Source organism: Ochotona curzoniae, unplaced genomic scaffold (genome assembly GCF_017591425.1).
Source record: "Ochotona curzoniae isolate NIBS_2020 unplaced genomic scaffold, NIBS_Ocur_1.0 contig_430, whole genome shotgun sequence".
NCBI lineage: Eukaryota > Metazoa > Chordata > Mammalia > Lagomorpha > Ochotonidae > Ochotona > Ochotona curzoniae.
Genome location: NW_024466219.1, coordinates 1,272,706 through 1,292,811, shown reverse-complemented (window position 1 = coordinate 1,292,811; position 20,106 = coordinate 1,272,706). Strand labels below are relative to the sequence as shown.

At 51.2% G+C, this 20,106-nt stretch overlaps 1 protein-coding gene across 2 annotated transcripts in view; it reads left to right on the top strand.

Moving 5' to 3' along the window:
- Positions 1-2,433: 2,433 nt before the first annotated feature.
- EDEM3 (ER degradation enhancing alpha-mannosidase like protein 3) overlaps positions 2,434-20,106 on the top strand; it is a 58,735-nt gene continuing 41,062 nt past the window's right edge. For both annotated transcript variants that reach the window (XM_040985365.1, XM_040985363.1), the window contains exons 1-3: positions 2,434-2,606; positions 6,061-6,106; positions 19,950-20,050. In XM_040985365.1, coding sequence (XP_040841299.1) covers positions 2,449-2,606; positions 6,061-6,106; positions 19,950-20,050 — 305 coding nt within the window. In that variant the 5' untranslated portion in view covers positions 2,434-2,448. The remainder of the gene's footprint in view (positions 2,607-6,060; positions 6,107-19,949; positions 20,051-20,106) is intronic.

The following is a 20,106-nucleotide window of genomic DNA, read 5'->3' as shown; positions in this document are numbered from 1 at the left end:
GATAATGATTTGCACCAAGGGTCTACTTTGGAGGTGCACTTTGTGAATTAATTCTCCTCTTGGTCTGTCTTCAGTGTGCATTTTGATAAACTGGCTCTTCTGCTTCAGTGTGGCAGAGGTCAGGGAACGTGGACTCGATCACTAGGTACAAATCGCATTTCAACAAGGTAGGGGAGAAATAGGTGCTTTTTATCTAGAAAATCAGCAAAAACAATCTATTCTGCTTTCTCATTACACCTTTAAAAATGGTGCTAGTTTGGAGTCAAACAAGTATGCCTGAAAATGCTAAACATTAAAGGCCAGTTTGTCGTTAGGATATTGCTTCTTAATGTTAATAATCAACTTTGACTTTTATAAAGTCTTGGAACATCAAGAAGGTAAAGGCTGAGCTATTGCCAACAACTCAGTCCAAATAATTGACTTGACTCCCTTTCAACATAACTGAAGGTCACAGACTGTCGTTCTGTTTGCGCTTGGCTTTCGCCTACCAGGTGATTGGTGCTGACCTTTCGGTTGTGTTCTCTGTGCCCCAGCCAAGCCAACTCGCAGGTATTTATTTTGCTAACTTCATCATGTCGGCTGCCGAAGAGGATCTAGGAAGGAGCCAGTGTAGGATTGCAGATCTGTGAAAAGGGCAAAATCATAAACACTGCACCAGGATGACTTCATGTGCTTTCCCAGAGGGCACACAAGCAGATAACGCCCCACTTTGTAGACGCGGGGATCGGGAGACACAGCGTTGGCCGCTTTGGGTTTCTTGTACTGATTAGCCAGCCAGGGCCCTCCAGGCGGACGAAGTCTTCAGCAACTGGCCCAGGAGGGAAACACAGCAGGGAGAGCCCAGAATGCTGACTTCTGCCTGGAAGGTTCTGTGGAGAAGCATCTGAGCTGGGCCTTGCTGGGTGGTGTGTAGCAGAGGGGATGGGCAGAGCCATGGCACAGAGAGGCTGAGAAGTTGGCTGCTGAGTAGGTTCTGAGGGTAGGGCAGGGTAAAGGCAGAGACAGAGAGCAGAGCCCCTGCTGGTGTCCTTGGATTCCCCCCGGTGGGCATGTGCAGGGGGGCCCAGGCGGCCATCGTGATGGCTCAGGAAGTCACAAAGGCGCCAATTGGGTGCAAGTAAGAGCAAGAAGGCAGTGGCCTGACAGTTACCAGAGGCAGAATCTACACAAGCCTGGCAGCTGGGAAGACACGGCCCGTGATGCAGGAGGGGGTGATGCTCTACCGTAGATCACAGAACATACTGGGGCTGCCCTGGGGCCAGGCATAAGGATATTCCTGTGAGTGTGGTGGAAACAGATATTTAGAAGCAGGAAAACCCTAGTACAGCAGGAACAAGGGCAAAGCAACATGTTAGCAATTGCATTTTGAGGAGGCACAGCGAGGAGTCAGGAGTCTCAGCTGTAGTCAGGAGGTAAGCGGTGAAGGTTGCCAGGGCTCTAGTCCGGGGTTTATCATGGTCCTGGAGGCCACAGAAAGGTCCCTGGCTCCCCCACCTGTCCGTTATATGACCACATGAAAAGCAGCCTGCGTGGCCACCGAGACCCCATCGACTCCTTCAAGTTCTTAGGAGCAGTCCGGGCGACAGCTCGCAGTCCTGAGCAAGTGCAGGTGCTTGTCTGAGTCACAGGCTGGTGGAGTGCAGCTCAGCCCTAGGTTTCTACAAAATAGGGTGCAGGTACCCCAATGGTGCAGAGCTGACTGAGCCGAGCCCCCAGGATTGTCCCCAAACTCCATTCACACCCCTACTACTGTTCTAGGGGTTTCCCTGAGGATGGCGATCTCTCTCCTCACCAGTGACTTGGGATCAGGGTATGTCAGGCTGGCAACCTCGCTCTCCTCAGCCCTGCCGAGGCGTGCCCGGCCTCGCTCTCCTCAGCCCTGCCTGGATGAGCTCAGTCAGCAGCCTAGCGCGCCTCAGCCCTGCCGGAAGCGTGGCGGGCCGCCGGCCTCGGTCGGCCCAGGCAGCGCGGGCTGCGCGGCAGTGACGTGGACACTGAGCGCCTCACTCCGCGCAGCCCAGGGAAGCGGCCTGCGTAGCGGGGAGGGGCCGGACGGCTCCCGGAGCGCGAGCCCAGGAAGGGAAGGCGGGGAGGGAGGAGCGCGCCAGCAGCGTAGGACCCGGGGGTCTCCTCGCCCGGCCCCGCCTCGGTCCACGTCGCCCTTTCCCCGGCCAATGCCCGCTCCCGCCGCCCGGCCCGGCCCTCTCGCCGGCCGCCCGCATAGGCGGCCCGGGCGCCGGAAGTGACGCGCGGCCGGTTTCCTAGACGACGACACCGGAAGCGGGGGGTGCGCCGGCGGCGGAGGGCGGCGGTCCTGGCTGCTCGGTGGCCTCAGTGCTCGGCCGGCTGTGCGCGGTTCGCAGGCCCTGTCCGCTCCGCGCCTCCGCCCGCGCCCGATATGCGCCCCGCCGCCCGGGCGTAGCGCGGCGCGAGCGCGCAGCCCGCGGGATGAGCACGGCCGGCGGCCGGGGCAGCGGGTGTCCGCGCCCGCGGCCAGCGCCCGGCAGCCTGCTGGCGGCCGCGGCGGCGCTCTGCCTGCTGGCCGTCACGGCCGTGTGCGGGGCGGACGCCGCGCCCATGAGCCGGGAGGAGAAGCAGAGGCTCGGGTAAGGGCGTGCGGAGGGGAGGGTCCGGCGCCCGCTGGGGCCCCTGACGTTGCACCGGGTCCCGGCGGCACGCTGCTGCAGGAGCCCGGAGGAGGTGCACCTGCTCCCCCAGCCGAGAGGCGTGTCCGCGGGAGGGACGGGGCCGGTGCGGCTGTCGGCCGGGCTCCGGGCGTCCAGCTGGGACGGCGGCAGTCCCCTGCGGCTGAGGTCGCTGGTTAGGCCCCCCGGGTTAGCCAGCCCCCGGCCCGTGAGGCTGCGCTCCTCTGGCCAGAGCTCCCGACGTTTCGGTCGTGGTACCCCCAGCTGCCCGCCCGGCTCCGGGGAGCGCGCTAAGGGAGGGGACAGCCGGGTAGGCGCACGCGGAGGGGGCACAGCCTGCACTTTGCCCCGTCCCGCCTGCAAGCAGGAGAAAAGGCGGGCGGGCCGGCCACGTCCCTGGTGCTGGAGTGGACAGAGAGGACTCCTGTCCCACTGACTGCTTCCTTTAGACCTAGTCAGCTCGTGGTAAAATAGCAGTAGAGATGGCTTGATGGAACAAGATGAAGTGTCAGCCATCGAAACACAACTGCCTTTTCCGAGAGTTTTTACTTGGAAGAGAGCCGCTTGGTAACTCATGCTTGATCAGAATTAGAATGGCAGGGAGAGAGAGATCTTCCACCTGCTGGTTCCCTCCTGAAATGGTTGAACAGCCGGGGCTGGGCCAGGCCAAACCCGGGACCCAGGAACTTGGGAAGGGCAGGGAATCCTGCACTTGGGCCACCTCTGCTTCTCAGGCGCGTTGGTGGAGCTGCGTCCCTGGCCCTGGACGCTGGAGTCCTGAGCCGCGGCTTCACTGGCTGGGCCACGGCACCTGCTCCCAGGATGGATTTTTAACTGGAACTCTGCAGCCAAGTTGGCATGAGCTTTTTAGCTAAGCTTTTGGAATCATTTCCCAAAGTGAGACTTGTTCCTCAGGTCTGTCGCATTCTGTCCCATCAGCCGGCCCCCTCTGACTAACCCTGCGAACCCCAGAGACTGACCTGGCTGCCTTGCGCTCTGGGAGTTTCCCGACATCTGCAATCGGATTCATTAGTCCAAATAATGACTTATGATACGAAGCAGAACGTGTCCCACCCTTCTCCCTACACCCCCAAACCAAACAGATAAGACAAGTTGTGAGGCGAGGGCAGTTGTGGTTGCTTGCAGTTTGTGGTGTGTGGGATTTGCCAGGTCCTCCGCGGTCATGGCCTTCAAGGAATGCATTAGGGTTGGCTTGTTCGGGATTTTAGTTGTTAGGACAGTGAATTTTGCAAAGTTATCTTCTTTATTGGAGAATGAAATATAGGAGTCCACTTTCTGTCCATGTTGGCAGATAGTCTAACTTTGAAAAAAGCTGACTTACAGATTGTTTAAAATAAGTAAAGCTGTGGATCTTGTGCTAATATGCTTTTGTCTTGTGGCTGCTTCTGTTTGAGATAGTAATTATTGGGCTGTTCTGCGCTGACACATGACTTTGTTAAGACTTTGATGTGTAAGTCTGAGCATCTGTCCATGACATGCGTGCCCTTTTAGGTCCCTGCTGACCCTGGGCTGTGTGAAGGGCTGCCTCCTGTCAGCAGTGGTTGACCTTGACCACAGCAAGGTCGGCTGGGGTGCAGGTGCAGTCTCTGGGTTTCCAGTCACTGGGGTACTGATGTTATGTGGAGGAGAAAGCCTCCATTCTCACCTTTCAGCACAGGTGCCTGGGGGACACTGCAGTGGAGGTAGTTATATCAGACAGGTGTCTGGGGGACACTGCAGTGGAGGTAGTTATATCAGACAGGTGCCTGGGGGACATTGCAGTGGAGGTAGTTATATCAGACAGGTGCCTGGGGGACATCGTCAGTGGAGTTGCAGTTATATCACTGATTTTATGGGTTAGTCACCTGCAGTGGTCCAGGGCTCCTGGAACCTACGCCCTGACTTTCTGTAATCGGGTCCTCCGGAACTGTGCTCTGTGGGGAAACTTAGGAAGAGTTTTTGTCCTGGCAGAGATGGTGACATCTTGTTTTTAATGATGAGGTGTTTCCGGTGGCGGTTATACATAAAAGTTGTTGGGAGGTTTTTCAGTTTTCAGGTTGGAGTGTTCTGGATTATTTTTAGCTATGTTACTTATTATTAGGACCTGGAAGTTAGTTATTTTCTCGTAATTTTATGATTATTAAGAGTTCCTTATCTTTGACTACATTTAAAAAAAGTTTGATTAATTTGAGCATCAGGTTGAGACTGGGCTCCCATTGCCTGGTCCATTGCCTGGATGCCCCAGAGGGATGGAAGCTGGGGACCGGGACACCAGCCAGGCCTCGCCAGCCAGGGAATCCAGCCCATGGTGCTCACGGTCTTCACCAGCGACCCAGGCCCTGTAAGTTGGGGTACAGGGGTCTTACAAGGCCCACTCGCATCTTAAAGATGACAACTGCAATGCAGCAGGAGGCCCTATGAAAATGTCACCTGTTTGAACTTTGGAAAAGCAAGTGTTAAAAAGACATTTGTTCGGCTGTTCTTCTGTAGTGAGCTAGTTAGAATTCTGACCTCTGTCCACAAGGTAGCCCTCACACCCCTCACACCCCTCAAGCCCTCCTGCCCCCTCAGCCCCTCGAGCCATCAAACCCTTCTGCCCCTCGCGCCCCTCAGGCTCTCCAGGCCCTCCACCCCTCACTCCCCTCACTCCCCTCAAGCCCTCCTGCCTCTCAGCCCCTCATGCCCTCTCGCCCCCATGCCCCCTCAACCCAGGTCTTTAAGCCCGTTGTGCCCCTCATGCCCCGACGTGTGGTGCTGGGTTCTGAGCCCAGCCCAGGGTGTTGCTCTGGGCAGGGCGGCTGTGCCTTTAGTGAGCCTCCGTGCAGCCCTGGAGACGCAGCTGGCCAACACCTGGGCTTCTCTCTTTGAGCAGGAGTTTCCTTGCCACAGAAATGGCTACTGTTTGGTTTTTGACAGCTTTTTGAGAGAGAACAACATAAAATACATCTTTTGTAAATGTGAAAAGTTTTGAAAATGCAAAATGGATGTGGAAGCAGGTTTGGTGGTCTTAGCTTAAGGGGGATGTCAGGGGCTTGATGGAATGCTGGTTCCGGTCAGCCCACCGTGAGGCCTCAGGCTCGGGAGGGGCGGCGAGGGGCCCCTGGGCGGAGGTGCTGCCAGCAGCTGTGAGAGACTCGGCACCTGCAGGAGGAACAGCTGCTTGGTCAGTAATGACTCCCTTTCTGGTCACCGAGTGCACCCACAGTTCTCTCGGGTGAAAATCACGAGGCGAATTGTACCCGAGTGAGAGGAGCTGAGCTGCCCGTGTGATGCCAGGCCCTGGCTGCCAGCTGGCGTTGTCTCCTGACTTTTTGTTTGTTTCTGATTGGTATGTTTTGTAAGGAGAATTAATTTTTTTGACAGACAGTAAATAGACTATACTTAACTGTTTCCCATTTCTGCTTTTCTAAATTAGGAATCAAGTACTGGAAATGTTTGATCATGCCTATGGTAACTACATGGTAAGTGGAAAGCGTGTTTTTCCCGAGTTTCTGGGAGCTGATTGCTGTGAGCACGGGCACCTGGACGCACGAAGCTTGGAGCACCAGCTTGTTTTGGACAGAGGAACAAGGATTTGAACCATATGGCTGCCGCAGGCCTTGGGGAGGCAGTTCATTGAGGAGATAGCCGCAAGTAGGTTATGGACCGCTTGGCGCTGGCAGCAGGCTCGTTGAGTGCTGGGTACAGCTCCGTGTGTGGGTATAAGCAAAAACAAAGGTGTTATCGCTGACTTTAAGGGAAGTTATTCCCTTAATTTAAAGATGATATTTCTAGTATTGTTTCATAGTATTGTGAAGAAAGTGGAGTCAGAGAAGTGCTGGGCCATCTCTATGCACGTTGCCCCTCGGGAAGCTGCCCCGAGTGTGCCCTGCCGTGTGCACGGCTGACCCTGTGCTGGACTGTCGGAGAGCTGTGTGACAGGGCCCCTTGGGGAGAAGAAGTGAGAAGAGTGAGAATTCACGTGTCCAAGGATCTGAGAGAAGTTCTTGAAAGGGGCATTAGGAGAAAACTGCATGCATTGTCACATTTTTTTGCACCAGATAAATACCCCGGTCTGTTCCCCGTGGAGGCTTGAAGTCCCCTCATGCTGTGGTGTGTGACTTTAGTGTGCTGGTGCTGAATTCTGTCTGTGTGGATTTACACTTCCCCGAGTCACGTCCCCACAAACACAGCACAGTTCTAAAGCACACGACAGAATCCGGGTACCTCATATTTGAAGCTAGTTGGAAATCTTTTCTAGTTTGTATGTTCAAAACCTGTTGGCTTTCTGAGAATGAGAAGTGTGTAGGTTTTAGAGTCCTGTGTCATAGTTACTAACTAGGCCAAAGCCAGGAGCCAAGAGCTTTATCTGGGTCTCCCACGTGGGTGGCAGGGGCGCAAGCACTTGGGCCATCCTCTGCTGCTTTCCCAGCTGTTAGGGAGCCGTGGGTTGCAAGTAAAGCAGGTGGGACTTGAACTGGTTCCGTATGGGAGGCCTGCTGTGCCATAGCGCCGGCTCCCTCTCTAATTTCTTTGTAGTTATTGTGCCTGGACCATCAATGCCGACTGAATTTTTTTTTTTGAAATAGCTGAGTACTTAGACCAAATCAAATAATGGTTTTTTTTTTTTTTTTTTGCATTTTATTATGGTGGTACGTCTGACTTTTAAACTCCAAGGAATAACTGCATAAACTTCATTAACCGTTAAGGCACAGAACCCTTCAGGGTCTGTAAACCTCTTGGCCTTGTTTTCCCTTCCGCCCATGCCTGCTGAGTGCTGTCGCCTTTACTCATTTCTCAGCCATCTCTCTGACAGTTCCCGCCTGCCGAGGTATAGGGGCTTTCTCCAAAGTCAGGCTGGATCCTCTGGGGTGGCTGTGCCAGATCCCTGAGAAGTGGGGGCAGGGGCCGCCTGCCTCCCCTGGGGTGTCTGGCTTTGGGGCCTGGCGGCTGCAGGCACATCCACACATATGTCCACGTGTCCCCCCATGACTGTGCCATCTGCTCTGCTCGTCATCGGGGTTGGCCTCTGAAGCATGTGCATGTTGCATCCCAGGTCGTGCTGGATGTGTGCTATTCCAGCGTTCTGCTAAGAGTGGCGGGCTCTCTGACAGTCTTCCCCCGTAGAAGGGGCCTGTCGCTGGGGCCCGGTTGTTCTGGCTCAGCCCTCCCTGCAGTGCAGCAGGAATTCTCGTATGGTGCCTGGCCTGCAGGTCGTATTGACGGCGATGTTCTGGCCACGCTGTCTGGCTGGACCTGGCTGCCCACTCAGGCTGCGATTTGCCCACGGTGAGTTGCATAGATGGCGTTCTCAGTTTCCGAGGCAGCGGGAGCCTGTTGTCTGTGCCACGTTGGCAGGACCTTCCCCGGCCCCAGGCTGCAGGGGCACGGGCTTCCCTTCGTGTGTTCTCAGCATTGTGGGTGAGTGAGTTTGCAGGATAATTTTCACGATGAGAACGTCTCCCGCAGAGCCCTGAGTTTAAACAGAGCTGGTAAGCCTAGTTTGCTTGATTTCATGAAAGAGATGATTAGTCTGTATAATCCAGGCCACATGTATCTTCCTGTGGATTCCTAAATCTTTTTTTCTTTCTTAGTGATGCTTCTCTTACCCTTTGGTGTCTCTTTATATGTTTTTTTAGGGACTTGGGTTGTGGCATAGTGCACTAGACTTCACCTGAGGTGCTGGCATCTATGTGGATGCTGGTTCATCCCTAGGAGGCTCTACTTCCGACCTAACGCCCAGCTGGCATGTCCGGGATGGTGGTAGGGGACGTCCCAGGAGCTGGGAGTCACTCCTGCACGAGGCTCTGGCTCCTGGGTCCTGCCTGGCCCAGCCCCAGCACTGGTGGCTGTTTGGGGAGATGGACCAGCTGATAGAAAATTCTCTGTCCTTCCTTTTGTGTAATTCTTTTACATAAATTGGAAAATCAGTGCTTCCTAACACACAGTTCAGCATTCCAGCCGTCCTGCTCTGTGTCCTGGGTTAGTGTGCACACACGGTTCTGTGTGCGGCTGGAGTAGGTTTTGCTTTGCACCTGAAACAGCCGTACCAGTCCCTGGAGTCAAAGTCTGTTAGCGGTGAACGGGTGTTGAGGTGGGAGGATGTCAGGGCCAGTGTGTGAGGCCCCTCCAGGCTGGCCCGTGGCTGGCCCTGCTCCTTAGCCTCTGCTGGCCAGCACCCTCGAGAGTTCCCTCTCCCCTGTCCCGTCCCAGGCTTTGTGCCATATGGCTCCGAGGGTTTGACTCCAGGGGAGAAATGCAAGCAGTGTTACCCACAGGGAAGAGCCTTCCTGGGGAGGGGCTTGCCAGTGCTCGGGTCTGGCTCTGGGGCAGCCTTCCAGGTCTCCTGCCAGTCTTAGGTGCCTTCCTCGTGCCCTCCCAACTTAGTGGCCTGGAGCTGCTTTTCGCCACCCTGGGGGTCCCTGCCCTGGGAGGCGCTGCGTATGGCGTCACTGGCTTAGGGTCTGGCCTTCAGCAGGGCGCTCCCCAAGGCTGTGGGTTTCAGTTACAACACAGTTTGTTCAGTTTCTGATTTTGGCTATTTTAGGGAGACATTTCATTGGGATGTTAATTGGAGTTTAACAGGACTAATGACGAAAGTCTTCCCATGTGCTGATTTGCTCCTTTGCTGTTTGTCTCCTTTTTTTCTTTTTGAAGATTTATTTATTTTTATTGCAAAGGCAGATATGCAGAAACAAGGAGAGACAGAGAGGAAGATCTTCCATCCTCTGATTCTCTCCCCAAGTGGCCGCAATGGCCAGAACTGAGCCAATCTGAAACCAGGAGCCAGGAGCCTCCTCTGGGTCTCCCACGTGGGTGCAGGGTCCTGAGCCTTTGGGCCATCCTCAACTGCTCTCCCAGGCCACAGGCAGGGAGCTGGATGGGATATGAACTGGTGCTCCTCTGGGGTCTAGGAGATACACAGTGAGGATTTAACCATGAGGCTATCGTGCTAGGCCCTGTTTTTGATGAAGCATTTGATGCAATCTTTTTCATTTTAAAACAGGTCATTTGGTGTTACTGACTTGTTAAAGTTATTGAATATTAAAGCTTGTTCCTTTACCTCTGTGTCCCTGGAAGCACTTGGCCTGTGGTGAAAGTTGACTCAGGCATCTGTAGTGTGGCTATGCAGCTGCGCAAGAGCTGTGTGCCTGTGCCTGCAGGGGGCGCTAGGCTCGGAGCTGGGTGTGTGGGTGTCGTGCTGTCTGCTTAGTGCGGTTGCAGGAAGCCCTCGGCTCACGTGACTCAGCACCGTTTTATGGATTTCCTTGTGAGAGTGTTTGGGCGTGTTACGTTAAGTTGACCCCTGAGCATCTTACATTTCTGATATGATTGTAATTGTAGCTTTTCTGCTCTGCAGTTCTGCTTGTTGATGTTACACAGACATCCTGCAGCTTTGCTAATTGCTTTGTTATTTCTAGTAGCTTGTTTGGGTCTAAACCTTAGGATTTTCTACCTGGTCTAGCAAGTCATCAGCAAAGAAAAATTTCAGCTTTTGTCTTTCCGGTCTGTGCCTTTTGGTCCTTTTTCTTGTCTTTCTGTGGTGGCTTGTGCCAGTTGTTTACAAAAACCAAACCGGTTAAGATGTGCTGAAGAGTTGAGCCTGGTGCGATGGCTTGGTGGTTGATTCTTGGCTTGCTGTTCTATGTGGGTGCTGGTTCGTGTCCCAGCTGCTGTATTTCCCATCCAGCTTCCTGCCTGTGGCCTGGGAAAGCAGCAGAGGACGGCCCAAGGCCTCGGGACCCTGCACCCGTGTGGGAGACCTGGAAGGAGCTCCAGGTTCCTGGCTTCCAATCGGCTCAGCTCCGGCCATTGTGCCACTTGGGGAGTGAACCAGAGGATGGAAGATCTTTGTTTTTCCTTCTCTCCATAGATATGTCTTTCTGATAAAAAGAAATAAATCTTAAAAAAGAGGTATTGAAGAATCTGGAAGCTTTCAGTTCCATCTGACGTTGAGAGCAGACTTACGTTCACAGACGCTGTCCTTTGCAGTGGTTAGTTGAAGACGTCAGGGCGTCCTGTTTTTGTCGCTCCTGTCCGTTCTGTCCCTTCTGTCCCAAAAGGACAAAGTGTTTATGAATCTGATCACCTGGATAAGTGGACTCCTAGACATCTGAAAAATGGGTTGAGTTAATGTAGAGGAGGAATAAAAGGAAACGGGGGCCTGGCGCAATAGCCTAGCAGTTAAAGTCCTTGCCTTGCACATGTTGGGATCCTGTTTGGGTGCCGGTTCATGTCCTGGCTGCTCCACTTCCCTTCCAGCTCCCTGCTTGTGGCCTGGGAAAGCAGTCAAGGACTGCCCAAAGCCTTGGGACCCTGCACCCGTGTGGAGACCTGGAAGAGGCTCCAGGCGCCTGGCTTCAGACTGGCTGAGCTTGGGCCATTGTGGTCAGTTGGGAGTGAATCAGCAGACGGAAAATCTTCCTCTCAGTGTATCTGACTTTCCAGTTAAAAAAAAAATAGGAAAAGCAGTAGAGGTGAGGTGTGAAAACAGAAGTGAGAAGGTGCGTGGTTTCCTGGTTGTTAGCATGCAGTATCAGAAGGTGACAGGTGGCTGCTTGTCATTTGGTTCTTTCAGTTCAGGGAGGAGTGTCTGCCCCAACGCAGGGACCTGGAACAGAAGGCCAAGAATGTACGCAATATTGAAAATTAAGTGTGTTTGGCATTTCTTGTAACTTGCTTTATGATGATTTTTTTTAGATTTCTTTTTATTCCTGTGGAGGGAGAGGCATAGCGCGGGTCCCAAGGGCCGCGGCTGCCAGGGCCGTCCAGAGCCTCCTCCGCAGGCTCTCGGGGAGCTGTTCTGAAAGGGGAGCAGCAGGCACTCTGGCAGCCTTGTGGGGAGCAACTTGCTCACCCCCTGTGCTCTTTGGTTTTGCTGAGATCTGCCTCTGCCTGGCTGTGGCTTGGCTGTAGCTCAGCCTTGACTGGAGCGTTTGGAGGGGCACCGTGGCACGGAGGGTTCCCTGTTGTCGGCTTGTACTCTGACTGCCGTCTGCGTGCCTCTGTGCTCTCCCTTGGGGTGCTGACGGCTGGGTCTTCCTGGCTGAGTCACCCCTGCTGCTTGGTTGGCCGGAGAGACCCCGGCTCCCCCCGCGGCTGGGGAGCCTGGGCTGGAGGGCGGGGCGCTTGCCACGGAGTGCCACGTCGGCATTGCTTCGGGCCTGCCAGCTCACCTGCAGAGTGCTTTGTGGTTAACCCAAAGAAAGGGCTGTGGTTGTATTTTTATCTTGAACCTTGAAACAAAGGGGCACAAAGTACCTGGTTCAAAACCCCCTCATTTGATTACCCTGGTTTCTGATGTTTAAATAGGTCAAGGTTTGAAGTCCGTATTTAGAGTTTAGATTCATGTTTAGTTTTACACAGGGTTGTTTGCGTATGCAGGTGTTGTATAGAGCTAAAAATAATGTGAAATTTTCTAAACGGTGACTTAAAATAGAAACTTACTCAAAATTAACATTGGAATAATCCTTGTGCAAAGTATCTTTCAAAATACACTAGCAGCTTGACTTCTGAGCGTTTCTGTGTATTAAATATGAAACGATAAAGCAAAGCAGTGTGTGGTCTGGGAAGTCATTAGGAATCTGACAGGCAAAAGATTAGGAGTTGATGCTGGCGTTTAGGTGAGTATTAAAATGAGCACGTGCTTTGCTGGGCTGGGCCCTCAGCAGTGCCAGATGCCATGGTCCCGGCTCCTCAGCCCGGGCAGGTGCCCGCAGCGCTGGCCTCTCCTGGGGAGTTTGGCGCTGCCTGTGCGTGCCCTTCCTTTGTCCTTCCGTTGACCGTGTGTTGGTCTGCTGTGTGAGCGCTTGAGCTCAGCAAGGAGCAGGAATCACATGCAGATGATTTACAAGGTGCAGAAGACGCGAAGAGGCTCAGACCCAGGGCCAGTGCAGGAACTGAGTCGTGTCACGGCAGGGATGTCCTGACCGTTTCCTGATCCTCCAGTGGAAGTGAGGCACAAGACAACCAGGAACCCCAGAGGACACTGCAGGCGAGCGGTGGGCTGTGGGGAGAGCGGCTGGGAGGCTACAGAAGCCGTGTGCGTCAGCCTCACTCGGCAGCCACCTGGCACTGGTGTCAGACTCTTGGGAGTGCCAATGGAAATGCAGAGTGGAAAAGTTGACAGTGTTGAGTGTATTGTAGCTCAGAGTGTTAGGAAAGGGTAGGACCCCCCATGAGGTGGGCACTTGGTTGGCCATGCCATCCCTCTGGCTGCTCAGCCCTGGCTGCATGGCCACACTGCCCTTCCGTCTGCAGCTGCTCCCGGTGTTTATTAGGGAAGTTCCTGACAGGAAGCTTCGGGCAGCCTCGCCTCTGAGTGGGACTAGGGTGGCCTCCTTGAGTGTCTGGAACAGCCTCACGGTAACATTCCAGGACGGCTCTTCTTCCGGGGGCCTGTTGATGCCACCATGAATGTCACTTCATAGTTGGTGTAATTGAACTTTGGTCTTTGTTGGTCGATGCCCTTTCAAGGATCTCTGTGTGTAAACCGACACAGGGCTGTCAGCCTTGGCAGGGAGGTGGCACAGTGGCACGCTGGCTCTGGCGATCGGTCATTGAGAACTCGGAGGCGATGTCAGGAGCCCTCGCCAGAAGGAGCACCTGTCTGATGGAGTGAGTGCTTTGAGAACTGAGGAGCAAGTGATGAAGTGTGCCTTACGCAGTTGCCACTAGTGTGCCGGGTAGCTGAAATTGGGACAATGTTGGGTGTTTATTTGACTTAATTACAGTAATTGAAGCTTGTGCAGAGGGAAGCCCAGCCAAGAGCAGACCCCTGACGATGACCTCCCCGGCAGAACCCGCGGAGGCGGGGCCAGGTGGCAACTGGCTGGCCCGTTCTTGGCAGACAGTTGGTGGTGTTGTCCTGAACTGGGATTCGCGGTGAACCAGTGGCTCTGGTCTTTCCCCTCCGCATGAGCCTGCTGCATCAGGGCGGTCTTCAAGGGACTCTGTGAGGACAGCACAAAGCTCTGGTCTGAAGGTGGGAATTCTCTGGAAGCAGCACCTGACCTAGAGAGCCCGTGGGGCTTGTGGCTGAGTGCAGCCAGAGGCCATGGCCGAGGGGCTTGGTGCCCACGCGGGATGCTGCCGCCGCCGCTGCTGCCGCCAGGGCAGCTAGAGTCTCAGAGCTCATGTTTCCAGTCCAGCTGCAAGCTCAACACTGCCGTTAAACAGTTTACTCAGCATCTCGTTGAGCTTACCCTAGGTGGGAAGGAAGATTCCTGCATGTATTTAATCACCATCTAGGCTAGAAATGATCTGCTAATTAAGTCCTAAAGCCGCAGTCCACATTGTGGAGTGCCTATTAATGAACCAGTTTATAGTGTGAAGTGATAGAATGGTAAACTCTGTTTCTCTCTGGAAGACCAAATTGGTAAAGATGCCAGTTATTTTCAGATGAAGCTCTTCCTGTCAAAACTGCTCTGTGGGGAGAGGGAATGGGCCTTGTGGAATGTGGTGCCAGCACCCCAGATCTAAGCATGAATTAAGACCTGGCTGCTCACTTCTGATCCAGCTCTGCTGATGCACCTGTGGAGGCAGCGGCAAGTGGCCCAATTATCTGGGTCCCTGCCGCTCAGGTGGGAATCAGGATGGTGGGCCTGGCTCCTGGCTTTCCGCTGGGCCAGCCCTGGCTGTTGCAGCCATTTGAGGAGTGAGCCGGCGGACAGAAGGTGTCTGTCCTTCTGTTAGGAATTGACAGATCTTTCTAAGAGGTCAGTAGGATTCTAAGGACATTTCCAAGTTATTTAGAAAGGATATCGAGAAAGGAAAGGTAGGACCATGACGCGAACCACTGTGGAGTGAGTAGGTGCGTCGCAATCTCAGCAGCGCGTTTGGATGGTGTGAAGTGGCAAAAGGGAAGGCTTGTGTGAAGAAAGCTACCTGGAGGTGGGTACAGGGCCTGGCAGCTGAGGTGCTGGTACCTCTGTGAGGGCAGGTTCTGGCTTCTGCCCCTCTTCCAGCCTCCCAGGGAGATGGCAGGGACTGGCTCAACTGCTTGAACCCCTGCTGCCCACCCGAGGACACTGCACTGAGCTCTTGGTTGAGTTCTTAGCTCCCACTTCTGGCTATGCCAGCTGAGGCCATTGAGGGCATTTGGGGAGTGAATTAGTGGATGGCAACTCACTGTCTTGGTGTCCTTGCTTTTCAAGTAAAACAGCGATTTTAAAAAAGCGATACTTAGAAAGTGGACTGTTTAGGGGGTGGCAAATGTATTTACATTCCTAGTGAAGGTCACGTTTAAACAGTTGGAGAAACATTAGCCAGGGTGAAGCAGAGAGGGAACATTCCAGGAAATAGGAGAGGAAAAAATGACAGCAAGGGGCACCTGGAGACTGACAGACACAGGAAAGCAGTGGACTTAACAGTGTGGAGTTGCAGTGACCGATACCTCAGTGGCATTCAGTGAGTGGCAATCTGAACTGCACCAGCAGCTGGAACTCTACCAGCAAAATGTGGAAAGGGACATTCACCCAGAGCTCAGGAGGTGAACCTAGACAAAGAACTGCCTGTTCTGCTGGTCTGTCTGATTTGACCAGCAGCAGAGAAAGAGCAGCGAATCCCAGACAGGCAGTGCAGGAACAGGGTGGGTTATACAGCGTGGTTCGCCCCCTAGAGCCGACTCGGGCACCATTTTGTGTAGGAAGGCAAAGGCTATGGGACAAGACTGCACATGCACTGAGCTGGGAGTGAACTCATTGCTGGCTCAGTGAACTGCAGCAACATAGCATTCTACAGGCTCCACCCAAGATGGGTCAGGTTAATCCTCAGACCTGATGGCCAGCAGATCAAAAACACTAGTGGGGCACATCAGACACCATTTTGCACAGGGTTGCAAAGGTTTGAAGACTGTAGGGACAACAGTGAAATGTGCATGCACTGAACTGGACATGAACTCACTAAGCTTAGTGCATTGCATTGGTCCCACAGGGAAAATAATACCGAGTTTGGCATCATACAGGTCAGAATAGGTTTGTGTGGCCCTCCGACCTGACGGCCAACAGCTTCCTGGCTACAAAGGGCACCTGGTGTCTCCCTAATCCTTGGACCTGCTCCAACTGAAAGTAGGAAAAAGATTGTACAGACAACGGTATAGTCTCTGTACGATATCACAGGAGGTGGAGAAGAGGTAGGCCAGCAGCTGGTCCTATGGAGACCATTGTGGGAGTCTAACATAAGAACCCAGACCTGGAACTCGCTGGAGGGAGTGACACAAGTGACGGCAAACAAGAAGCAGTGTACCAACTGCAATACATAAGATCAAACTGTAGACCTGTGGGTGACAGAGCTTAGAAACCTGCCCCAAGGAGAAGAATCTGATAACTAGAAGTGCAATGACCAAGAGCAGAAGAAGACGCAAAGGCACAATAAATGTTATTGAAGACTCCCCTGCAAAGGAGCAAAACTCTGTGCCAATCTCAGAGTTAACTGAGGAAGACATTGAGAAATGGGAGATTCAGAATTCAAAACACTTGTTACAAAGCTTCTTAACAAGGAGAAGCACATAATATAGGAGTTCAAGAAAATTTAACGATCAGTCTGGAGAACACTCAAACAACTCAAAATCTGCGTACCATATGACCCAGCAATAGCGCTCCTAGGAATATATCCAAAACACCTGTTTCACGACAAACCAACATACATCCCTATGTTCATAGCAGCACAATCGGTAATTGCAAAAACATGGAAGCAACCGAAATGCCCATCAGCAGGAGATTGGATAAGAAAGCTTTGGTTCATCTACTCCGTGGAATACTACTCAGCTATTAAAAAAAACAAAATGCAGTTCTTTGTGGCTAAATGGGCCCAACTGGAAACTATAATGCTAAGGGAAATGAGCGAATCCCAAAAGGTTAAATACCACATGTTTGCCTTGATTTAACCTGTAATTTTTGTTTGTTTGATTGTTAGTTTTTGAACCTGTCATTGATACTGTCTCAACCCATGTGTTTTGAAGAATTGAACTTGCATTATTTTTAACATATTGTTTACTCAATACTATGTCAATTAATTCCATAACATTGTATATTGTTGCTGATGTTTTGTTGGGGCTTTTAACTGACCGGAACTTTACTCTGTTAGCTCTACCTTCAGACCAGAGAAGGTCTCCCCAAGAGGCCACTGAACTTATCTGGACAATAAGATGCTGGACTTTATGCTAGGTATATGCTTGCAATGAAGGAATCTCAACTGAACTTGAACTGTGGTTATGCAACAAGGTGGAGGAATCCACCATGGGGGGAGGGTAGTGGGAGGGGTGGGGGGAATCCCAGTGCCTATAAAACTGTATCACATAATACAATGTTAATAACAATTAAAAAAAAGTAATAAAAAAAAGAAAATTTAAGGAACATGTCACACAGGAAGTGAATCAAATGAAAGCTGATATATCAAAAATTAAGAACATAGTGGAGAAAATTAAAAGTACAATACAGAGCCTCCAAAATAGAATGAATGAAGCAGAAGAAAGAATCTCAGAATTGGAACATATTTTTTGTCACCAGGGGGAAATAAACAAAAAGGCTGGAAACAGCTAGGTCAATCTAAAAAAAAAAAAAAAAGTATTCAAGAACTGAAAGACACTATTCAAAGGCCAAATAATAAGAGTTATGGGAGTCGCAGAAGGTGCAGAAAGAGAAGCTGGGATTAAAGGTGTGTTCAATGAAATAATAATGGAAACTTTCCCTAATCTAGAGAAAGGATTGGGAAACAATACCCAGGAGGGGCACAGAACTCCCAACAGGGCTGACCAAAAGGGATCTTCACCACAACACATGATAATCAAGCTCTCTTCAATTGAACATAAGGAAAAGATCCTGAAATGTTAACGTGAAAAAAATCAGTTGACGTATAAAGGAATGCCAATTAAACTCATAGGAGACCTCTTACAGGAAACTCTACAGGCAAGAAGAGAACAGAGTGACATTCCTGATTCTAAAAGCAAAAAATTGTCGGCCCAGGATAATGTACCCAGCAAAGCTTTTCTTTGTCTTTGAAAATGTAATGAAATTCTTCCACAGTAAAGAAAAGTTAAGGAGTATGCCTCTTCCAGACCTGCCCTACTAATGATACTTGAAGATGTTCTCTTGACAGAGAAGATGAATAGCACCCACCAAAACCAAAGGCAAATGTGAAGAACATCCCAGTAAAATGACAACACAAGACTAAACCAGGGAACAACCCATTGCTAAAATGACAGGATCAAATTACCACCCATTCATCTGTAACCCTAAATGTAAATGGCTTAATCTCAGCAATCAACGTCGTAGATTAGTAGACTGGATTAAAAATCAAACCCCATCGATTTGTTGCCTATAGAAGACATATCTCACCAACAAAGATCAGCGGAAACTATATCATGGATTTTGATTTTTGTTTTTTAGTTTAATCTCTTCAAAATACTTTCTTCCTCATTAAATTCTTCAATGACTCATAGATCATACAGTAGCATCATTTTATTAAAGAAGATTCTTCATGTTCCTTTCTTCAGTGATGTATTAGTCATTCAGTAGCATGTTATTTAACTTCATGGCATTTTTAATTTCTTCTTTTCTTCCTGTGGTTGATTTTATATTGTGGCTTTTGCTTTAAGGGGATGTCTAGTAACTGTGTAATGGAGACTAGCATATCCAGATGTGAGGATACAATGCAGTATGCATCTCAACTTCCAGACAAAGACGGACTCCCAGTGAAGATGGACTCCCAATAGGATGCTGGACTCTGCCATTGTCCATGCCCGCAGTAATGGACGTATGACTGTGTATGAAGAACTATGCTATAATAATAATTTAGGGGAACTCAGTGATGGGGGAGGTAGAAGGGACTTGGGGAGGGAGCAAGGGAAATCCCAGGGCCTAGGGAACTGTATCATAAAATGATAATAATAATAAAAAAAAGAAAAGAAAAAGCAAAATAAATAATACCTGAGAATTAAAAAAAAATTCCTGGTTCACGTCACAAACAAGAATTTGGTCCCAGGCAGAGGAAATGATGTAATTATTAAAAATTATTGAGTATTGAATGATGATTATTTGATCATCATAATTCATTTTATATTTATGTAGATAGATTTTATATATTGTATTCTATACAGTTTATTTATTATGTTTGTTTATATGTGCTCTGCAGGAGCCCAGGTACATCCCTTCCAGGGTCTGTGCTGGCGGGAAGTTGGGGCTGACCTTGGCAGCTCCCGGGGGGATGGCGGTGGCTTAAGTAGCTAACCCCCGGCCAGGCTGGGATGCATGGCTGAAATGCAGAAACCGATCTGGTATCAACATTCTAAGCAAAGTTAAAGCCAAGCAAAATACAAGAAAAAACATTTTACTGTAATGTAATAGAAATAACATATAAGGAGTTGTTTGACCCCAAATGAGCAGAAAGTATAAACAGATGTTCCAGAAAATAAGGATGACTAATGTAAGAGGATGTTTATCCCTATGAGCAGGGGAACCTGAGGTGCCTTTTTTTTTTCCATCTAGAAAATTGGTGAAATGTGAACCATTGGTCATCTCCTGTGTTAAGGATTTTTTAATTTTAATTTTTTAAATTTATTTTTGTGTGTTAGTGATAATAGTCTGAGTGGGTCTGCTCAGTGTGGTAGTATCTGCCAGGGACTAACGACCCTGCAGACCAGCGGGCCTGTTTGGTCAGCAGCAGAAATACGAGTCCGCATGCGGAGAACTGCACAAGGCTGGCTGTGGCAGTGTGGCTCGCACAGCGAGGAGTGAGCAGAATTCCTGTGTGGCCAGAAGGCAGAGTGCTGTGAGGGGCAGACGCTATTCAGGGTCGAGGCCCTGGACTGGGTTCCCGGCTTTGATGTCTGGGTCCGTCATTACCCGCCTGTGTGACATGGGCTCCCAGTTATCTCATGGACGAGATGGTTGTGGTCACTGCGTCAGCTAAAGCCTGTAGAGTAGTACTTAGAACATACGTGCTCAGTAACATCAGCTAATACTAAATTGCCATTTTGCAGTTATCAAAATACAGTATCCCAGCATTGGGAATCCGTGACTCCAGTCAGTGAGCTTTTGATGGGTGTGATGGTCTGTAACTGCAATGTGAAGTGATGCGTGTGGGCGGCCGGGGTGTAAACAGCAGGCACGGCTGGGGCGTGAGCTTGTGCATGGGGGCCAGGTGATCGCTTTTCTAAAGAGGTGTTTGGTGTTTCCGTTTCTTACACATTGATTGCATTTATGAGATAAATAAAGAGCCTGCACACGGTGAGATGGCACAGTGACTGAGTAACTGTTCTCTCCCGAGTGAAGGCCCTCGCTGCAGTGTGCTGGGCCTGTCCTGTGTCTCACTGAGGTGTCCTTGCAGGAACACGCCTACCCAGCAGACGAGCTCATGCCGCTGACCTGCCGAGGCCGGGTGAGAGGCCAGGAGCCCAGTCGCGGGGACGTGGATGACGCCTTGGGGAAGTGAGTGCGGGCCAGGGTGGGGCTCTCAGCCTGTTGTGCCACAGTTGACAAGTGTG